Below are 21,908 nucleotides of genomic sequence, written 5' to 3'. Positions count from 1 at the left end.
TGGTGAGAGAGCAGGGGCTGGGATGGAGCCTGGGAAGCCCCACCTGGGAATGGTCTGCTGGGCTCCACAGGCTACCCCAGTGGAGCACTGGAAGGCTCAGGGAATGCTGTCTAGTGCCTCTCACTTTCCAGTCAATTTCAGATCTAAGAAGTCTAGACCTAACATTAAAACTCCAGACTCATGCAGTTTAAACTAACTATGTCCTAGACTTTTGGGTCTGAGACTGAGAAAGCTGCAGTTGGAAGAGGGTCACGGTGAATTTGTTTCTCTCTCCTGCTCCACCTGCTCCCTGGTGAGAGGTGAGGGAATGAGCCAGGAAGGGCAGCACAGACTCGGAGTGGGGTGAGCTGGAGCAGGTGCTCCCTAGTCCTGTCTCTCCAGGAGCACTTCTGTGGGTTCTCCGGCGCTCCTCTCGCGTCTCTCACCTGCTGTTCCCTGGACTCAGGCAATCTCTGTTCCATCTGACTACTTACAATGTCCTCCCTCGACCTGGGCTCTGGTTGACTCCTCTGCTGGGGCCACCTCACCCCTCTGAGTGACCCTGTTGGGTCATATCTGGCCCATGGGATGCATACATATCCCTGTTGGAAGGGCTGGCCTTTCCCAGGGCCTTTGGACATGAGTCAGGCACCAGCCCCTACATTCCTCAAATCCTGGGAGACTCAAGCCAAGGTCTCTGGATAGTTCTCTTGGCTTAAATTTGTGGAGAAGCATTCCTTTCCTCCCCCGTGGGGATAGATGCCTACACACAGGCTCCCACCCGCTCTCAAAAGAAACTCTCATTCCCTGTATTAGCTAGTTACTGCTGTGTAACAAACAAGCCCAACACTTAGCAGCTTAAAATGACAGCCACAAGTCTACCAGTCAGCTGGAAAGTTCTGCTGATTTGGACTGAGCTCACTCATGTGTTTGCAGGCAGCTGGTGGCTCAACCAGCCAGATGGAACAGAGTTGCCTGAGTCCAGGGGACAGCAGATGAGAGATGTGAGAGAGAGAGGAGGGGCTCCAGAGAACCCACATAAGTGGTTGGTCTAGGGGTGCCTTGGCTGAGATGATTCAGTTACACTCTTCTCAGTCTTTGTACTCCAGCAGGCCAGCCTAGATTTCATGGTGGTTACAGGATTTCAGAAGAGAGCTAGCCCAGGCATATTTTTCTTTTTTTTTTTTTGAGATGGAGTTTCACTCTATTACCTGGGCTGAAGTGTAGTGGTGCAATCTTGGCTCACTGCAACCTCCACCTCCCAGGTTCAATCAATTCTCCTGCCTCAGCCTTCTGAGTAGCTGAGATTATAGGCTCCTACCACTACGCCCAGCTAATTTTTTTGTATTTTTAGTAGAGACAGGGTTTCACTATGTTGGCTAGGCTGGTCTCGAACTCCTGACCTCATGATTCACTCTCCTCAGCCTCCTAGAGTGCTGGGATTATAGGCATGAGCCACCATGCCCGGCCACATTTTTTTTTTATATAACGAAGATGGAGGAACAAGAGAGGAAATCAAAACATGCAAATGTCTCTTAAGCCTCTGCTTTTAGCAAGTCCACTAATGTCTTCTTCTCTTAGCCAAAGCAAGTCAGGTGACCAAGCCCAGAATCAGGGTAGGAAGGGGCCACCCTGAAGTTCCAAGGCAAATGGAGTCTAGACACTGGGATCATCGATGCAGTCAGTCTCCCACTCCCTTCATTCCTCCAGGAGGATCTTCAGCTTCTCTTTTACCCTTTAGAGTGTGTGATGAACTAAGGATCATAAAAATGCTTGCCATGCTGTTCCTATTGCATGGCTGTCACCTGTAGGGTCTGGAGCCTGAAAGAGACCCAGGCAAGTCTGTTCTGGTGTGCTTACTTGGCTGGTGAGACTTCATTCAGTACCAGGGCTTTGAACACCTTCTAGACTCTGGGACTTCCAGATTTAACCTCCAGCCTGGAAACCTCTCGCCTGAGTTCCGGATTCTCGCAGAAAGTGTCTGGAGGCATCTCAGAGGTGACAGGCCCAAGCTCAACTCTGGATTTCTCCAAAAACCTTCCCTTTTCTCAGCCCTGCCCATCTTGGTCTGACATCTCTCATTCTCTCACATCCTGCAGCCAGTTCCTCAGCAAATCCTGTGAGCTCTACCTTGAAAACCAAATGCCAGACCACGGCCCTTCTGCCTCCCCTGCCTCTCCCGCCACAGACACCCCAGTGTCCAGCCTGGCCGCATTTCCTCTCTGCTTCCTGTGGTCTGTTCTCAGCACTGCAGCCAGAGGCATCGTTTTCAAAACCTGGTCACAACCCAGCACATGGCAACAAAGTCATAGCCTGCACTGTGGCTTACAGGCCCTTGCTGGCATACGTCAGCCTCTGACCTCTGCCCCGACTCTCCCCTTCCCTGCCCTGGCTCCAGCCCCACCCATCACCCTGTCCTTCCCATCTGGGTGTCATTGCCACCTCTCTGGGTGGCCCTGCCTGCAGAAAGCATGCACCTCTTCGCCTCACTCCATTTACATTTCTCCTGGGTGTCGCCTCTCCTGGGGCCTCCCAGGTTTCTGTCTCTCTGTCATCTTCCCTTGCATCATTTTTCCTCATCACCCTTATTATCACCCAACATGATCACATCTATGTGTTTCTTTCTTTTTCTCCCACCTCCACTGGAATGCCATATGCCCTGTGAAGCCTGGCTCTTTAACACCTGTTCCCTGCTGTATCCTGGAGCCTAGAACAACACCTGGCACTGAGTGGGTGCGCAGTTTGCTGAATGTACACGTGGGGTTCAGGGACATCAGTGGAGTTGGGGTCTGAAGCCCCAGGAGCAGCTGGGATGGCCCAGTGAGAATGTGCCCAGCGAGCAGGTGCAGAGGCCTGGGACGGGCCTTGACTCATGGCTGCACTGAGGGCTTTGCACAGCAAACAGAGCAGGGGCAAGCAGAGCGGCAGGAGGAGAACTGGGAGAATGATCTCCTGGAAGCCGAGGAAAGAGGAACTTCGTCTCCAAGACCCGTTATTTGTAGGGTTTGGTAACTGTGATTCATGGTTTCTTGGGTCTTATGATTCAGAATGGCTTCTCCACGTGGCGGAAGGAGTCGTCGGTACTGCCCTACTCAGGGCTGTGCGGCTCCGGATCAGACACATGTGTCACAGTCAAATGTTCCAGAGTGTTTCCTGCTCTTGGTTACTTTTCTGTGGTGAAAATTGATCCTGCTGCTTAGAGCCCCCGCCCCAGCCCTACCCAACCCGCTTTCAACCCTGAGGCAAGTTGTTCTCACAGCTGGGTGTTGGGCCTCGCTCTCACAGTTTCTTGGTCAGAGAGCCAGGCTACAGGGGGAGAACGCAGGCATCCTGGGACAGGGAGCCAGAACCTAGGAGACCTGTGGCCTCATCTCTACTCTGACAATAATAAGTCACTGCGTGACCCTGGACAGGCCAGTTCCCCGCTCTAGGCCTCAGTTTCCCCAGTGATTTTTAAAATCCCATCTAGCTCTGTGGTTCTGAAACACAAAGGCCTATGAGCCAGTGAGGAGACCACAGGGCGTGAGCCGAAGCTTCTGGAGGCAGGTTCTGGGAAATGAGGTTGGAGGGCTGGGCAGAGTCCAGCCTAAAAGTCAGGAAGCCCAGGTTAAGGGGCTGGCTGTTAGGCTTTAGGAGTGGGAAGCTGGTGGGTTTGGGAAGGATGGATTCGAGCAGGGTAGAGGGGACAGAAGGTGAGCAGAGGCACCTGGCCTGGGAGGGGCACAGTCATTTCGGTTACATTCAGCCCCCTGTATTCAGCTACTGCTCTGGGTGAAGACATTGTGCTGGGACCTGGGGAGCAAGTGCAAGTCCCCCCAACCCCAGCCCAGGGCTGCCCACCCTTGCAGGACAGACAGACAAGTGGGTGCACTGACGGCCACTCCTGGTGCTCTGAGAGGCTGCGAAGGAGATGGGGACACTGGCAGTGAGGGCAGCAGGGGGCTCCTGACCTGTGCCTAGCAGGTGCTGATGACTGAACGAAAACAGACCAGGCAGAGAACCAAGAACCAGGGCGAGTGGGACAAATGAGGACACCTCAGGGCAAAGATCTATGTCCATGCCTCAAAGATGATTCCAGAGGAACACAACAGGCCGTGTCCCTGGATGACCCGCCCAGACAGGAATTCATTTTCCAGGGCTCCAGGCCGGAGGGGCAGGGGGCTCCAGAACACTGGCACCCACTCACAGCGCAGCGCGCAAAACAGAAACCCAAGCAGAGCACTAATCAAAGCTGGCCCCTTCTCTTTTTTTTCCCAATCTTATTAAAACACCACAGAGATTAAGTAATGACTTGGCTCTATTTATAGCTCCCAGCTACCCTCTTAGGGATTGGAAGAAGCTTCCGGGCTGTGCTTGGGAAGGATCAATTCCCACCTTTAGGGCTTGGTTTGGGGACATATTATTAGGGGTGGGATGGGACCATCTCGGTAAGAATCTGCAAGTAGCAAGTGAAGAGGGGAGCTGAGAGGTGGGCTCTGGTCCTACCTGGAAGATGTGCAGGGAGGCACAGGGGAGAGTGTGTGGGTATTTGATAGGCATGGCTATTAATATCCCCAGGCACATTCTGCCTGTGTTTTGTGTAGCCGCCACCAGGAGCACGGACCTCATGGGACAAGTAGGAAAGTCTTCCCACAAAGGCTCAAAGACAAGAGAAAATGTACATTTCCCCATTTAATAATCAAAGTTATACTTCTTGATTAAAATCTGCAGGATGAAATCATTGGTTATTAGCATGAGCATATACGAGGCAGGAGCAGGATGACGTCATTGGTTATTAGCGTGAGCATACACGAGGCAGGACTTGTTTTTGGCTGCCCGATCAGCAGAGGCTTTGGCAAGGTGAAGGCTTGCATTTGCTCCTGAAGAGCAGACCAGAAGTGGGAGGTGGGCAGCTGGCAGTCACCAGGGTCCCCTGCCCCGCCCACCTGTGTGCTCTGCCATGCTTAGCACCTGGCTTTCATCTGAGTCTCATGGTCCATGAAGGCTGCTCAAGCTCTAGCTATTATCTCCAGGCAGAAAGAAGAAAGTTGGAGAAACAGACCGGAGTCCTGGCCGAATGGGTGCCTCCTTGAGAGTTTTCCAGGAATCACTACCCAGCAACTTCCACTCACCTCTCAATGACCACCCCATTAGTAAGAGAGGCCGGGAATCAGGGCTTGTTGGCAGGTCCCATTTGGTCCCCACAGCATAATAGGACTTCTCTTAAGGAAGGACAGGGGAATGGAGACTGTGTGGGCAACTGGCTGTCCCTGCCAGGGGGACAATAAAATTATTGTCAGTGTAAAGGAAGCTGTAAAAAAATGTCTATACTAGGTATAAGTTCCATTTGGCTTCTTCTGACCTTTCGAATGTTCTCCGCGTGTGTGTGAGCTGAGTCTTGAAAGGAGGAAGAGTTGCCAAGGACAAGAATGAGGAGGAGGCGAGCCAGGTGGAGGCAGTGTGAGTGCAGGGCGGCAGGTTGGAGGAAGAGCCGGTACACAACGGACACCTCCTAGCAGATGCTAACCTCAGAGTTTGCTTTTCTCACAATCCTCTTCTAGGGAGAAGGGGACTGCGAAGACAAAGACACAGATGCTTTTAGAGAAAGGTGGCTGCCGGGACTGTGTGAGGGTGCCCGTCTCACCAAACCTCCCACACTGCGCACTGTGGTTTCAAAAATGCTTTGTCAGTATTTTTAAACGGAAATATCTTGAATTTGTTGAACAGGTGGAACTAACTTGAATTTGTTGATGAAGCTAAACATTTTTAAAAGCATTTTTGGCCATTGGCTTTTATTCTTTTGTAACATGAATTGCCTGGTCGTATCTTTCCACCGTTTTCCTGTCGGGTTTTTGTGGTCCATTGGTTTACGCAGCAAATATTTACCGAGTGCCTGGTTTGTGTTAGGAACTCTTCCCAACGCTGGGGACACAGCAGTGAACAAACACAGAGTTTCCGTCCTCCAGGGAGCTGATATTCTGATGAGAGGAGCTAGGGAACGCAGAAACTGGGCCAAGACTTGTGAACACTCTTAGCAGATTTAGGATGGTAGAGCTTGGTCACGCAGCCTCCCCAGCTCGTCACTTGCTTTGTGGTTTTATTTGTATTGCAGTCTGTCTTAGAGAGCTTCTTAAGCATATCAGCTTTTCATTTTAGCAGTTTTAGGTTTACAGAAAAGTCGTAGACAGTACAGAGAGATCCCACACACCCTTCACCCGGCCTCCCCTGATGTCAGCAGCTTACGTAACCATGGTATGTTTGTCAAAGCTGAGAAATTAAATTGGTACAACACTATTAACTAAGTATGGATGCCGTTTGGATTTCATCAGTTTTTCCACGAATGTCCTTTTTCTCTGTTCCAGAATCCAGTCCAGGATGCTATGTTGCATTAGGGATGTATTCATTTTCATGCAGTAAAATATATTGATTTGTGGCTCATTTTGTTCTTAGAGAGTCAGTTCCCATACTGAGACATGATAAAATATCAACCTATATTTCTTCTAGCTTTTTATGGTTCCTTTTTCTTTTTTTTTGAGACAGAGTCTGGCTCTATCCCCAGGCTGGAGTGCAGTGGTACAATCTTGGCTCCCTGCAACCTCCGTCTCCCGGGTTGAAGCAATTCTCCTGCCTCAGTCTCTTGAGTAGCTGGGACTACAGGCAAGCACCACCACACCTGGCTAATTTTTGTATTTTTAGTAGACATGGGATTTCGCCATGTTAGCCAGGCTGGTCTCAAACTCCTGACCTCAGGTGATCCACCCGCCTTGGCCTCCCAAAGTGCTGGGATTACAGGCATGAGCCACCGCCCCCAGCTGGTTTCATTTTTCAAAGAATTATTTATTTCTTTAAACCATCTGGAATTTATTTTGGTGTAAGGATCTAACATCTATTTTTCCGAACAATTGGTCAGCTGTACAGTATTCTATAATGAATCCTTTGTTTCCTCACTGATTTATGGAACAACTTTTATCAAGTATGAAATACTTAGATGTACTAGGTTCTGTTTCTGGGCTACAGCTTCCATTACATGGACTATTACGTTGACAGCTGTGTCAGTATCGCAGTTTTGACAGTTCCATCTTTACAGTATGTTTTTTTATCTGGTAAAAAAGACTCCTTCACCTTTAGCTTTATAATAAAATATGATAATAAGAATAATGAGCCCACCTATGTGCAAGGTCCAGTGCTGGGCCCCACAGATAGGACATGAACAACCAAGTCCCACCTGCAAGGCGGCCACTATATGGGGGAGGCAGACAAGTGAGTCAGCGACCGCACTGTGGTGTGTCAGAGCGGCTGTGACCCACACACAGAAGGGCCACAAGGTCGGTCTCGTGGGGCAGTCAGGGAGGGCCGGATGAGGAAGAGGTGCTTGATCTGTGGTCGATTTGAGGAGTTCACCAGCCAGAGGGGCAGGCAGGGCATTCCAGGCAGAGGGAACAGTACAGACAAATGCCTGGCGCTGGAAAGTATGCAGCATAGTCTGCGGGGAGCAGGTGCTGATGATGCGGGGTGTCCGTGTTGTAGGGGCTGAGACTGCAGGGGGAGCTAGCCTGAGGAAGGCCTGACCGCCAAAGGAAACATTCAGATGACCCCAAGGACACAACCACCAGGGCCCTCCTGTCCTGGGCTCTGGAATTTTTCAATTGCTGATTCTTTTCCCAGGAACATGTTCCCAGCCAACCTAGTAGAAGCCACATTCAAACAGGTGAGTGAGTCCCTGGGCGGTGGAGGGGAGGCGAGGGAGGAGGAAGGCAGGCAGGCAGGGAGGGCAAGCAGCTGGGGTAGTGGCGTGGCTGGAAAGTGACATGTGTGCAGCCAGCTGTGCTGTCTCCTGGAGGCGGGATGCCAGAGGGAAGGGCACGCTGGGGGACCTAGATCCTTAGAGCCCTCCATGGCCACATCCCTCTCCTGGGTTCCAGTTTTCATGATGAAAAGTGTGGGGGTGGAGAGAAGCCTCCACTGAGGGCCTGCTCTGCTCACACGTACACCACCTCGCCCATCCTCACAGTAACTCAGCACTGAGGGCCTGCTCTGCTCACACATACGCCACCTCGCCCATCCTCACAGTAACTCAGCACTGAGGGCCTGCTCTGCTCACACATACGCCACCTCGCCCATCCTCACAGTAACTCAGCACTGAGGCAGGACCTGCGTCGCTTCCTGACGAGCAAACTGAGGACCCGAGGATTAAATGATTTGCCCAAGGTTCTGCCGCTAGTAAATGACAAAGCCAATAGTTAGACCCAGGCCCATCTTCTCAGCTTGTTTTCTCTTTCTTTTTAAAGTAATCATTTTCCCTCTAACAAGAATGATAGTGATGTTCAATATAGAAAATTAGGAAAATACTAAAAACATAAAGTAGAAAATAAAAATCATCTCAGTTCTAGGACATACCCCTGGCAGCAGATGTATATTTCTAGTCTTTTTCCACTATATATTTTTTAAGTAATACTATAATCATGGTGGATATACAGTTTTCATCTTGCTTGCTTTCACTTCCATTATCTCATGAGCATTGTCCCGGTTATGAAATATTTCTTAAAGTACAGTATTTAGTGGCACTATAATGGCCTGTGATAAGGCTGGGCTGCAATTTATTTCTCATTCTCCCTTTCGGTGTTCCCTTAGGTGGTTTTCAAGGTTTTTCCTTTGTAGAAATAGTGGTGAATGTCCTTGTGCATCAGTGTTTGCCTGCCCTTCCAATTATTTTCCAAATCTTGTTCCCTTTCTAAACTGTCAGCTGGTTGGTTGACTTTGACTTAATCCAGCAAGGGTTTCCTGAACTTCTTTCCTGGGCTGGGCCCTGTGTTGAGCCTGGGAACACAAAGGAAGTGGTTGAGGCATAGAGAGGAGGCTTCTGAACAGGGAGCTGTGAAAGCTTCAGCAAATCACCGTGTCTCTGCTAACATCTGTGAAATGAGCCAGATTGTGAAAGGCACTGACTGCTGGGCTAGGGAGTTTCTATTGTGATGCGGAATCATTGAGGGTATGAGAGAAGAGAAAGAATGTTGCTCTACTTTGTAACTACCTGGAATGCCCTTTTTCTTTTGGTAAACTCTTACCCATCCTTCAGGACCCAAGTCAAATGTCCCCTTCTTTGTGAAGTTGTCTAACTCTTTCAGCCAATTAGTCACTCCATCCCCAAGGCAGATTCATGTCAGGTTCATTTGTGTGTCTCCAGCAACCAGCACAGTGTTCAACATGGTGATGATGGTGAGGGTAACAGTCATGCTTCCATGGGGCTTACCATGTGCCGGGAACTGTTGTAAGCACTTTATATACATCATTTCATTTCATTCCATGCGGTAAATGCTATCACGATCCCATTTTACAGAGGAGAAAAAGGAAGCATAGAGACTTCAGGTCTCATATATTTCCTGAGTGGCTGGCCTTATCAATGCAGTGAGGTTTGAGGAGAGAGGAGGCTCCCTTGTTGGGCTCCCAGTACCTGAGGGATGAGGAGCTGAGACCCATGAATGCTCTGGGGGCAGAGAGGGAAAGGTACAGGGCTAAGGAGGGCCATTTCCTCATGCCTGGGCTTCACCTCATCAAGAAGGCTTGGGGCAGGCTAAGCTTCTTAAATGAGAAGGTCCAAGTTTCCACCTGGTAGGCAGCAGGGCTAGAGGGCCACCAGGTGGGTGGATGTGGATGGTTGGGAGGGGACAGATGGGTAGATAAAGGGTTACCTGAGTGGATGAGGGGCTAGGCAGGTGGCCCAGATGGGGTGATGAGGTATAGATGGAAGAAGAGGAATGAGGGCAGGAGGCAGCATGGCTGGGTGGGGTGGTGGTGGAGGAAGGAGTTGCAGCTTTCTTTGGGTAAAATATTCATAGTAATTCCTGCCCTGCCTGACTCACAGTTACTGTCAATCAAATAGGATAGGAGCGGATACAAATGTGCCTTCAAGATGCTGTTATTGTTGTCATTGATATTAATAACAACTCTTGGCCCTGACTTCTCTCTGGGTGGGGTGTTGCCCACCAGTACCGCACCAAGACCACTCCGGTTGTCAAGTCCCCAAGGATGGCACCAGAGGAGGCCCCTCCTCGGCGGATCCTCATCTACGGGGTCCAGGAGGAGAATGGCTCTCGTGTGCAGAACTTCGCCCTGGACCTGACCCCGCCGCCCGAGATCATTTACAAGTCGGAGCCTGGCACCAGTGATGGCATGAATGTGCTGGGCATCGTCTTCTTCTCCGCCACCATGGGTACGTGCTGTCCACCCACCCAGCAGTGCCCTGCAGCTGCTTCCTCCAATGATCTGAGTAAGCTGGAGTCACCCCGTCTTCCAGATCCCCATTCCAACACTGAGAGCGCTTCCCATCCTCAGGTGGACCGGGTTCTCCTCCCTCAGAACTCCCCACCAGCTCTACGGGGTGCTGGTTGACCCGAAAGGGCTCCACCACACCCCAGCCCCTCACAGCAGCCTGCTCCTCCCCCTCTTCCTGAGGTCTGGGAGAATGCCAAAGGGAGAGGTTTACCTCGAAGAACTGGAACTATTGGACACCCCTGTTTCTTTAAATCCTGTGCCTCCCCACCCTGCCCCAGGGGCTTCTCCCTGCACCTGCCCCTCAGACCTGTCTGGGCCATTTCTAGGGTCTACAGTGGTGTCCCTGCCCCACCCCTCCGTTTGCTGCCCTCCTCTGGGATGCCAGGGCCCCCCACCTATGCAAGCTCCTTGGCCAACACCTAGTGTTTTCAATTTTGTGTTATTTTTCTTAAAGAGGGGCCCCAAACTATTCAAGCTTCAGACCCTACCAAGCCTGTGGAGATGCCCTGCCCGCCGCCCCACCCCTCCACTGGGTTTTCTCGTCAAAGAAAAGACCTCACCGTCCTCCTCTTTTACGAAGAAACTCGGGGCTGACTTTCTCTCTACCTCATCCTCTGCCTTGGCCTTACCTCCGCATCCTGTCGGGTCTGATTCTGAGGTCCCCTCCAGGCCTCTCCTTTCCCTCTCCCAGCACCACAGCCCGGTCAAGGCCATGTGATCTCTCGCCTGGTTCCTGTGAAGGCTGCCTAGAAAGCTTCCAGGGCTGTCCCCACTGGTGTGTCCTGCCCAGAAGGTCACAAGGCTGACCATGCTCTGTCCACCGTCCCTGGAAAGGGGCCCAACCCCTAGTGCCGGCTGCAGAGCCCCGTGAGACCGGCTGGGTGCTCTTCTCTGCACAGCCCTGCCAGCAGGGTGCTCTTGTCACTCCCCACTCCACTTTTCCTGTCTTCAGGGCACTCCCCACAAGGGCCATGCCCTCAGGAGAGTCCTCCCAGACTAGGCCGAGTGCCCCCGGCTACCCTGCTCAGTCACTCTGTGAGCATTAGACTCCGTTGCAAGGGTATCAGTGCTTGCCCTCTGCCCAGCCGTGGGCAGCCCCAGGAAGGCAGGCAGGCCTGTCTTCATCCACCCCAGAGCCCACCGCTGCCATGGCTAGAGCAGGCACTCAGCAGACCTGGTGGGGAAATGGGTGGACGACCAGGCGACGATGGGCAATGGAGCTCTTCTCATCTGGGCCAAAATGCCAGGCATGCAGAGGGACCAGGGCCTCGGTGACCCGAGTGTGTACAGGGCGGTTTCTAAAAGTACCCATCTGACAAGCAGTCCCCAAACTCAGCCTCTCTCAGGGCTGGGAACATGGGAAAAGGGCATCTACGGGCAGAGCAAAAGAACCCCAGACCCTTGGACTCGACTCGCTGAGCGTTTGCTGAGCGTGTGGAACTGTCCATGCATCGTGGACATTTGTGTGAGTGTACTGAGGGGTGTGTGGCTTAGTCTGTGTACTCATGCCTGCATGTGCCCACATCTGCCGATGCCCATGTCCGTGTGCACCTGCGTCCCTGTGTCCCCAAATCAGCATGCGCCTGGCCTGCCTGTGCCCACGTCTGTGTGTGCTTGCATCTCTGTGTCCCGCATCAACGTGCGCCTGTCCCGCCTGTGCCCGCATGTGTGTGTACTTGTGTCTCTGTGTCCTGCATCAGCGTGCGCCTGTCCCGCCTGTGCCCACATCTGTGTATACTGGCGTCTCTGTGTCCCGCATCAGCGTGCGCCTGTCCCGCCTGTGCCCGTGTCTGTGTGTACTTGTGTCTCTGTCCTGCATCAGCGTGTGCCTGTCCTGCCTGTGCCCATGTCTGTGTGTACTTGCGTCTCTGTGTCCTGCATCAGCGTGCGCCTGTCCTGCCTGTGCCCGCGTCTGTGCGTACTTGTGTCTCTGTGTCCTGCATCAGCGTGTGCCTGTCCTGTCCGTGCCCGTGTCTGTGTGTACTGGCGTCTCTGTGTCCCACATCAGCGTGCGCCTGTCCCACCTGTGCCAGTGTCTGTGTGTATTGGCGTCTCTGTGTCCCACATCAGCGTGCGCCTGTCCTGCCTGTGCCCGCGTCTGTGTGTACTTGCGCCTCTGTGTCCCGCATCAGCGTGCGCCTGTCCCGCCTGTGCCAGTGTCTGTGTGTACTTGCGTCTCTGTGTCCCGCATCAGCGTGCGCCTGTCCCGCATCAGCGTGCACCTGTCCCGCATCAGCGTGCGCCTGTCCCGCCTGTGCCAGTGTCTGTGCGTACTTGCGTCTCTGTGTCCCGCATCAGCGTGCGCCTGTCCCGCCTGTGCCCGTGTCTGTGCGTACTTGCGTCTCTGTGTCCCGCATCAGCGTGCGCCTGTCCCGCCTGTGCCCGTGTCTGTGCGTACTTGCGTCTCTGTGTCCTGCATCAGCGTGCGCCTGTCCTGCCTGTGCCCGCGTCTGTGCGTACTTGTGTCTCTGTGTCCTGCATCAGCGTGTGCCTGTCCTGTCCGTGCCCGTGTCTGTGTGTACTGGCGTCTCTGTGTCCCACATCAGCGTGCGCCTGTCCCACCTGTGCCAGTGTCTGTGTGTATTGGCGTCTCTGTGTCCCACATCAGCGTGCGCCTGTCCTGCCTGTGCCCGCGTCTGTGTGTACTTGCGCCTCTGTGTCCCGCATCAGCGTGCGCCTGTCCCGCCTGTGCCAGTGTCTGTGTGTACTTGCGTCTCTGTGTCCCGCATCAGCGTGCGCCTGTCCCGCATCAGCGTGCACCTGTCCCGCATCAGCGTGCGCCTGTCCCGCCTGTGCCAGTGTCTGTGCGTACTTGCGTCTCTGTGTCCCGCATCAGCGTGCGCCTGTCCCGCCTGTGCCCGTGTCTGTGCGTACTTGCGTCTCTGTGTCCCGCATCAGCGTGCGCCTGTCCCGCCTGTGCCCGTGTCTGTGTGTACTTGCGTCTCTGTGTCCTGCATCAGCGTGCACCTGTCCCGCCTGTGCCCGTGTCTGTGTGTACTTGCGTCTCTGTGTCCCGCATCAGCATGCGCCTGTCCCGCCTGTGCCCGTGTCTGTGTGTACTTGCGTCTCTGTGTCCCGCATCAGCATGCGCCTGTCCCGCCTGTGCCAGTGTCTGTGTGTACTTGCATCTCTGTGTCCTGCATCAGTGTGCGCCTGTCCCGCCTGTGCCCGCGTCTGTGTATACTGGCGTCTCTGTGTCCTGCATCAGTGTGCTCCTGTCCTGTCCGTGCCTATCTGTGTGCACTTGCATCTGTGTGTGCTCATGCCTGCATGTGCCCACTCCTGCTTCTGTGTGTCTGTGCCTGTCAATGCCCACATCTGCTGGTGCCTGTGCCCATTGGTGCAAATGCCAGTGTCTGCCCACGCATGTGAGCAAGCACACTTGCACTGCAGCTCCGAGCAGGGCTTTCTTTGGTCCCCTCAACCCAGCCTCCTTTTTCCACCCCGTCCCTGGGATGTGGCTGGTGCTAGGGTCTTGCTGGCCTTGCTGTGAGGGAACTCCCCTCCCCCACCACGCCAGGGTTACATGCACACTGGCTTCCAGCAGCCAGCTCTTGGATGACCCGGGAAAATCCAAATGGGCCTGAAGAGGGCAGGAAGCCCATGCACAGTGGAGCCTGGGGATGGTGGAGCCAGCAGGGGAATCTGGGTCCACATCAGCCAAGCTGCAAGAGGACAGGTAGCTGGGCAGGGGTAGGCCCAGGGTCACCTCCAACTCCAGCCTCTCCTGCCCACCTCACCCCATCACCACAGGGTAGCTGCTCCATGGACTGTGTGGCTCAGGCTTCTCAGGACAGGGAAAGAGCCCTTCTCTGGGGTCCCACAGGGAGGCCAGGGTTTGAATCCCACCCTGCTTCCCTGGCTGAGCCCCAGTGCCATGACAGTGGGCTTCATGAGGGCAGCTGCAGAGTGCTCTGCTCCACACGTCGTTCTCACCAGGAGGGAGGATGGCCACTCAGTCCCTGTTTCAGGACTGGCCTGATGGAGCTCACCCCACAGAACCATCCCCACTCCACCCTTTTCTGGTGTGTGCAAGCTGGGAAGGAAGGCCTAGAATGCCGGGGGGAGGTACCAGGATCGTCAGGAAGGCTTTTAGTCCTCACTCACGTTGCTCACTGTGCATCTAACATGCGCCAGCTAAGGAGATGCAGTTCCTGCTCTTGCTGAGCTAACCTCCTCACAGAGGAGACGGAAAAAACACAGACGGTTCTGTTGTGATAGAGCCTAAGAGATGAGATATTGAAGAGTAAGTGGGAGTGTACAAAGGCAAGTGGGGATGGCTTCCGAGGCACGTGGAGAGCGGGCAGCCGGTGCCTGGGGCATTGTAAACGGCCTACACAAAGGCCCTGAGGTGGTGAAGAGCTAGACTCCTTCCAGAAACTTAAAGAAGGCCCGTGGTGCCAGGGCCTAGTGAGAAGGGCAGGAGCAGAGGGAGGGGCAGGCAGGGCCCACACAAGCTGGCTGAGACCTGAAACTGGGTAAGGCAGCGGGGGCATGTCATGGCCTAAGTGCACGGCAAAGCCAGGGGTGTGCTTGGCAGGGAGTGTTTTATCTTGAGGAGATGACATTGGCTGCTGGGTGGAGGAAGGTGAGACAGGAGGAAGACGGGAGAGCACTGTGGTGGAGTAGAGGGGGTGGGCAGTGGGGAGGCGGGGGAGGGTTGGAGCATCAGGGCTGCTGGGAAGACAGCCGTGCCAAGACCCATGTGGGTCCGAGGGCCTGTTCCTGCTTTGCCACAGTGTGCCTGCACCCCGGCCTGGGGCGTCTGTGACATGCTCGTGTGTCCCTGACCTGCAGGCATCATGCTGGGCCGCATGGGTGACAGCGGGGCCCCCCTGGTCAGCTTCTGCCAGTGCCTCAATGAGTCAGTCATGAAGATCGTGGCGGTGGCAGTGTGGTAAGCCTCCTCATTTACCCACTTCACCCTGGCCGGTCCTGGGAGGATGCAGGGAAGACATGGCCCCGCCCTCTGCCCCCCTGGAGTGAGTGGAAAACTGCGCCCAGGCTCAGCCCTGGCCCGGGGCCCCCAGAGCTACATGTTTTTCCATGGGTCCCCCAGCCCCAGCCAGATCTGGTTCCTGCCCTGGGCCTGCCCCTTCCAGCCTGGTGTAAGAGGTCAGCCCAGCTCTGCTGCAATCCCAGGCTGTTTCTCCAGCACATGGAGCCTCATCAGCTCAGCTCTTGGAGAAAGGAAAGCTGGCGGTGAGAACCAGCTTCTATTCCTTGGTCCAGAGTTCAGAGCTCAGGAGCTCAGTGAGGAACGCAGAGGGAGGCCTGCCCACATTCACCGTGTAGGCTGTGGTGTGGCTGGGGCTGAAATGGAGGCCTCCTGAAGGCAGAGCAGGGGAAGGACGAGTGGCAGAGGTTGTCTGGGGCTGCGGTGGTGGAGGTAACAGCATGAAGGATGCCATGTGCTGAGCCTGGGCCGGGCACCTTGGCACAGTCTCACTGTCCTCACAGGAGCTCCGGGAGGCTCAGGGAGGAGAAGGCTGCGCAGTGACGCAGTGTGGGGCTGGGGTGGGCCCCCTGCCTGCCTGTTGCCTGAGCCTGGCTGCCCTGCCGCCCCCAGGTACTTCCCCTTCGGGATTGTATTCCTCATCGCCGGAAAGATCCTGGAGATGGACGACCCCAGAGCCGTCGGCAAGAAGCTGGGCTTCTACTCCATCACTGTGGTGTGCGGGCTGGTGCTCCACGGGCTCTTCATCCTGCCCCTGCTCTACTTCCTCATCACCAAGAAGAACCCCATCGTCTTCATCCGCGGCATCCTGCAGGCCCTGCTCATCGCGCTGGCCACCTCCTCCAGGTAGCCCCGGGGACGGGCAGGACAGTGGGAAGCCGGGAGGGGCTGAGCCCCGTTCAGCCGTCCAGCCATCATTTGTCCTTCGCCACAGAACCACCAAAGTGCCAGTATGGCCCACCCCACAAACTCGGGGACAGCTGGTGCTAGGGTGGCAAGACTGATGTGGGGGACTTTCAGCCTCTGTTGAGGCCTCCCCCTCCCCGACAGCCCCAGTCCTCAAGCATGCTGAGTCCACATGGGGCAGCTTCCCCAAGCCGGGGCAGACAGTGCTGTGAGTCTGTGGGAAATCAGCAACGCGTTGCAGCTGCCTTTCGCCCCACATGGTGCTTCTCCCGGAGCCACGCCCTGCGTTGCTCTAGAGGCTCTGCCTGTCCACTGCTGGTGGGACGTCCTGGCTGGGTGCCCTGTCACAACCGGGCAGTGTCGCTAGACCTCAGGGACTTGAGTCATGGCTCCATCACTCACTCGCTGTGCCTGGCCACTGCTTTCCTCATGCACAGACTAGGGAAGCTTCCGGCTCACAGGTCTGCTGCGGAGGTTGAGCTCCTCCCTGCCAGGCTGGGCCAGGTGAGCCGGCACTTGGCCTCAAGGATCCCAAACCACAGGCCAGTGCAGAGACCTCGGGAATTTAGAGTTGTGCAAACCACGTCGTTGTTAGAGGGGGCAGGAAGGAAGTGGCCACTTAAGGAGCATCTGGCCCTCTGAAGGCAGGGTGGCTATCCCCATAGCAAGTGTCTGAGCTCCACATTAAGGAAGTCACAGGAACTCAAGCCACATCTTTCTGGCACCAAAGGCCTCACTTTTCCTTCCAGCCCTCACTTGGGCCTCAGCTTCCCCATCTGTAAAATGCCCTTCAAGCCTCTGTCATATGACACCCACACTTGGCAGGACTGAGGAGGAGCAGAGCCCAGAAAAGCCCAGAAGCCATTGCCAGGAACATCCTCCTGAGGATAGGGGGTCAGAGGACAGGACCAAGCCCCAAACATGCCAGCTCCCATGGCACAGGCCAAGCCTGCCAGAGCCAGCAGCCCCCTAGCCATCTCCTGCCAGCAGGAACTGCGGCCTCAAGCCCAGCAGCTCTGGGGCTCCTGAGAGGCTCTAGCGAGTAGAATGGGCCTCTCAGGCAGAAGCCCAGGGGAGAGGAAGACATGGGCCACACCAGCCTGCATTTCAGTCCCAGCACTGCCACTAGGAGCCCTCATGACAAATATAGTAACAATAGGGTCGCAGTCACATTGACTGAGTAGGTCAACGGGCCAGGTGCTGTCCAAGCACAGAGTCGTTTAATCCTCCTAGTAGCTCTGTGATCCAAGTATTCCGGGGACAAAGATGCTAAGGCACAGGATTCAGGGCCACTTGGCGGGAGACTGGAATCTAAGCCCAGGCAGCCTGGCCCAGAGCCTGCTGCTCAGACCTCCATATCCCTTGGCACAGTAGTGTCACAAGGGTCAGCCCCGTCCTCTGGGCGTCAGCTTCCTCATCTGTAAAAGGGACCCAAACACCTCCCTCAGGAAGAACCAAGTGGGAGCACAGCAGTGCCCGCGGTCCTTCCCTCCTGCCAAGATAGCACCTCGGGGCAGGAGCACTCCTGGAGGGGTGGCTGCGTGGGGTGGGGTGAGCTTCCCAACAGGGGCGCCAGCCATCCTGGAGGAGGGTGCTGGGCAGACACCGGCCCCTCTGCCCATAGCTCAGCCACACTGCCCATCACCTTCAAGTGCCTTCTGGAGAATAACCACATCGACCGGCGCATCGCACGCTTCGTGCTGCCCGTGGGTGCCACCATCAACATGGACGGCACCGCGCTCTACGAGGCTGTGGCTGCCATCTTCATCGCCCAGGTCAACAACTACGAGCTGGACTTTGGCCAGATCATCACCATCAGGTGCCCCCTGACACTGCACCTGTGTGGATGGGGTGGGGGCTGGGGGATATGGGGATTCCTGGGGTCCCAAACCTGAGGGGTCACTGAGGCAAGTGAACGTGGGCTCAGGGCGCAGCCGGCAGAGGGCCAGGGCCGAGAGCTCTGAGCCTGGAGGACAGGTGGGGAGGGAGGGCATTGCTGGTGGGCACCAGGCAAGCAGAAGCAGGGGACAGGATTCGGAGAGGCCGCTGGTGTGGCAGGAGCTGAGGAAAGGGCGCTGGGGTCGGGCTGAGGCTATGGAGGCCTCCCAGGCCGGCCAAGCACACAGGCCTGATCCTGGAGGCCAGGCCCCAGAGGGAGGCGGGCAGAGCTGCATGGTGGGCAATAAGAGAGTCCTGGGCAGCTCATAGCAATAGAGCTTCCTGGAACCCATAGAGGCATAGCTCCAGACACAGGTGTTTGCACATTCCCCAGAAGCTCTCCTGAGACTGGGAATGGGGGTGCATGGGGCTGCAGGACTATGAGTAAGGACCTGACCCCAAGAGCTCCCTGGCGCAACATTCCTAACCACCCCTCCCCAAATGGCTGTCCCAGAGGCCTTGACATTCAGCCTCCTCCTTGGAGCCAGACCCTGACAAGGCACCCGCCCTCCTGCTGCTCCTCTTCCCCTCCCCACCCCCTGCAGTATCACAGCCACTGCGGCCAGCATCGGAGCAGCCGGAATCCCCCAGGCCGGGCTGGTCACCATGGTCATCGTGCTCACCTCCGTGGGACTCCCCACCGACGACATCACCCTCATCATTGCCGTTGACTGGGCTCTGTGAGTGGACTTTGTCCCCAGCTCTAGCCCTCTGGGAGGGGCTGGCTTCAAAGGCAGCAGGGATCAGGGTGAGGGGCTGAGTCCCTTCCCCAGGGTAGAAGGCTGGGGTGGGCGAGGCCTCCAGGGGCAGGGTCCTAAAGCAGGAACTCAGCTCTCCAACCCTCCTGAGCAGCCGGCAGGGGCCAGGACCACACATTCTTCTCACCTTTGAGAGGCTGGAATTAACCCACTTGATGGAAAATGGAGTCTCACTGCTGTACTGACCCTCATCCTCCCTAGTGTCTGTAGGCACTGTGGCAGTGCCCTACTCATCAGCACAGGCCTGGCTGCATAATTTGCAGGGTCCAGTGTTCAAAAATGAAAATGTGGAACCCAGTCCAAAAACTGTAAAGACCAGGCGTGATGACTCGCGCCTGTAAATCCCAGCACTTTGGGAGGCTGAGGCAGGAGGATTCCTTAAGCCCAGGAATTCGAGACCAGCCTAGGCAACATAGCAAGATCCCCATCTCTACTAAAAGAAAAAAAAATTAGCTGGGAGTGGTGGCATGTGCCTGTAATCCCACCTACTAGAGCAGCTGAGGCACAAGAATTGCTCAAACCCAGGAGATGGAGATTGCAGTGAGCCGAGATGGTGCCACTGCACTCCAGCCTGAGTGACAGAGCAAGACTCTGTCTCAAAAAAAGAAAAAAAACCTATAAAGAATTTCAACATAGAAACAGCAGAGCATTAAACCAAGCCTGACCCTTTTAGCATAGGGACCCACAGCCACATGCCAAGAAGCTGCTTCAATGATGCCAAAGGGTGGGCTTGGGAGGAGCCAGGAAGCCACCTGGCTGCAGGCTCTGCACGACAGCTGGTCACCAGCCGTGCTTTGCTGCAGTGGGTTGAGCACTGCCCTCTTCCAGCTCCCCTTCAAGTGCCCACCACTCACCACCCACCTTGGCTCACCAGGGACCGTTTCCGCACCATGATTAACGTGCTGGGTGATGCACTGGCAGCGGGGATCATGGCCCACATATGTCGGAAGGACTTTGCTCGAGACACAGGCACCGAGGTGAGAGCAGTGAGGTCCAGAGGCCATCAGGAGGGTGGAGCCAGGTGGGGTGGGCAGGACACCAGATCTTCTACCAACCAGCTGGGCAGCCTCCAACCAGTCCCTCCCTCCACGCCTCTGGGCCTCTGTCTCCTCGTCTGTTAGAGGCTGACTAATTCCTCTAACATCTATTTATTGAGCACCCACTGTGGCTGGCGCTGATATAGACACAGGAGGAACAGGGGGACAAAATGTGAGAAGATTCCCTGCCCTAGTGGAACTTACACTCCAGTGTAGGGACGGCCTGTCCAGTTTAGCAACAGTGTGAACACTGGTAGGTCTGTGCAGGCTGTGTGGGCTTTAGGCTCCTTCTGTGGGCAAATGGAGAAGGCTGTCCCCATGTCATGAGGAAGAAGCTGAGCTCAGGCAGGGGAGCCACTGATTCCCCAGCTGGACCCTGTGGATCAAGTCCCCCCCTCTACTAGGGCAGCTCCAGTGGGAGGCAGGACAGCTTGGGAACAGGAGCCCAGGGAGGCCCTGCGGCCTGCAGAGGTCACACAGCATGTCTGCAGGAAAATCCATCTTGTGGTTCCTAGCCCTGAGCTCATTCTGCCACACTGACCCTCAGTCCTCTCTAGTATCTAACCTCAGTCCTTCCTGATGCTGCCAAGGCCTGTTTCCCTTCACCAGAAACTGCTGCCTCGAGAGACCAAGCCAGTGAGCCTCCAAGAGATCGTGGCAGCCCAGCAGAATGGCTGCGTGAAGAGCGTGGCTGAGGCCTCGGAGCTCACCCTGGGCCCCACCTGCCCCCACCACGTCCCTGTTCAAGTGGAGCAGGACGAGGAGCCGGCCACTGCACGTCTGGACCACTGTACCATCCAGATCAGTGAGCTGGAGACCAATGTCTGAGCCTGCGGTGCGGCAGGGGCGGGCGAGGCCTCCAGGGACAGGGTCCTGAGGCAGGAACTCAGCTCTCCAACCCTCCTGAGCGGTCGGCAGGGGCCAGGACCACATATTCTTCTCACTCTTGAGAGGCTGGAATTAACCCCACTTGATGGAAAATGGAGTCTCAAAGAAGGGAAAGGCAGCATGGGGGAGCCCTAACCAGGGCGTGATGGGCCCAGCACTGCCCGAGGCCCCACTGTGACAGTTTCCCCATGTGAGCCTGGTGAGGGTGGCAGGCAGGGGTTATCCAGCCCCACTTTCTAGATGACAGAGTTGAGGCTCTGAGAGCTGAAAACACTTGTCCAAGGTCTCACGTTAAGGTCAAGATACTAACTCAAGTCTTTCAAGCCCTGCCTCTCCTCTTGGAGGACAGGGCAGCCTGCAGCTGTGTCCAGCCCCAGGCCCCACCCCATAACAGGTGGCCTTAGCCACACAGCTCTCCCTGCTAGGAGCAGCCCAGGGCCCAGCCCCGCTGCCTTCCCCAGGCCACAGTGCATCCACCCTCCTGTCCTGCCACTTGTCTCTTGCAAAGCTCCTTGGATGTGGAGGAGGATGTCTTTACTAGAGCTGAAAGTCCCCCTTGACACATCCAGGCCAGTCTCCCACGGTACGCGTGGGCAAGCCAGGACTCCGGGAGGGAGGTGTAGCCAGGATGCGCTGGCAGAGCTGCCAGTGGGGCCCTGGTGTCAGAACTCCCCAAAGGCCTGTGTGTCCAAGTGGAGTCGGGTTTTTTATTCCTTTCTGTGTTTGCAAATTCAGCGATAACTAAATAAAGGTGTTTTGTTTTTCACTTCTTGTAGGCTCCAACACCTTATGCTAGCCAGCAAATATGATAATAGCTACTGGGCTAATTAATACAGGCAGTCAGAGTGCAGACAGGCCTGTCCGGGTAGCAGGGGTATGGACAGGTCTGTGCAGGTGGTGAGAATCTAACAAGCTTGACCATGTAGCTGGAGTGTAGACAGGTCTGTCTAGGCTGCCAGTGTGTGAACAGGCCTGTGTGGGCAGCCAGAGTGCAGAGGAGCCTGTCCCGGTGACCACAGTAAGGACAGGCCTGTCTGAGCTGTCACATGCAGAAGACAGTACAAGCAGCCCGCCCAGGAGCCTGTCTCAACAACCACAGGGTGGCTGGGCATCATCCAGTGTGGACAGATCTCTCTGCCCTGGCCTAGACTCTGCTCTGCAGGAAGAAACAGATTTTCTTCCCAGTCTGGCTCC

The 21,908-nt window shown here is 55.4% G+C and overlaps 1 protein-coding gene across 7 annotated transcripts in view; it reads left to right on the top strand.

The window, feature by feature from the left end:
• SLC1A7 (solute carrier family 1 member 7) overlaps window positions 1-21,483 on the top strand; it is a 51,400-nt gene extending 29,917 nt beyond the window's left edge. For 2 of the 7 annotated variants that reach the window (XM_012434869.3, XM_012434871.3), the window contains 8 exons: window positions 7,624-7,666; window positions 9,946-10,168; window positions 15,028-15,127; window positions 15,800-16,033; window positions 17,718-17,912; window positions 18,577-18,711; window positions 19,664-19,766; window positions 20,436-21,483. In XM_012434869.3, coding sequence (XP_012290292.1) covers window positions 7,624-7,666; window positions 9,946-10,168; window positions 15,028-15,127; window positions 15,800-16,033; window positions 17,718-17,912; window positions 18,577-18,711; window positions 19,664-19,766; window positions 20,436-20,654 — 1,252 coding nt within the window. In that variant the 3' untranslated portion in view covers window positions 20,655-21,483. Of the gene's footprint in view, window positions 1-7,623; window positions 7,667-9,945; window positions 10,169-15,027; window positions 15,128-15,799; window positions 16,034-17,717; window positions 17,913-18,576; window positions 18,712-19,663; window positions 19,767-20,416 lie in introns of all 7 variants that reach the window. The other 5 variants (XM_012434873.3, XM_012434870.3, XR_001104605.3 and 2 more) reach the window with 4 other exon arrangements.
• Window positions 21,484-21,908: the final 425 nt, after the last annotated feature.

This window comes from Aotus nancymaae, unplaced genomic scaffold, assembly GCF_030222135.1.
Source record: "Aotus nancymaae isolate 86718 unplaced genomic scaffold, 86718_ANA_hifiasm-v0.15.2.pri h1tg000007l, whole genome shotgun sequence".
NCBI classification, from domain to species: domain Eukaryota; kingdom Metazoa; phylum Chordata; class Mammalia; order Primates; family Aotidae; genus Aotus; species Aotus nancymaae.
The sequence above is the reverse complement of the archived record's forward strand: the minus strand, read 5'-3'. Positions and strand labels throughout refer to the sequence as shown.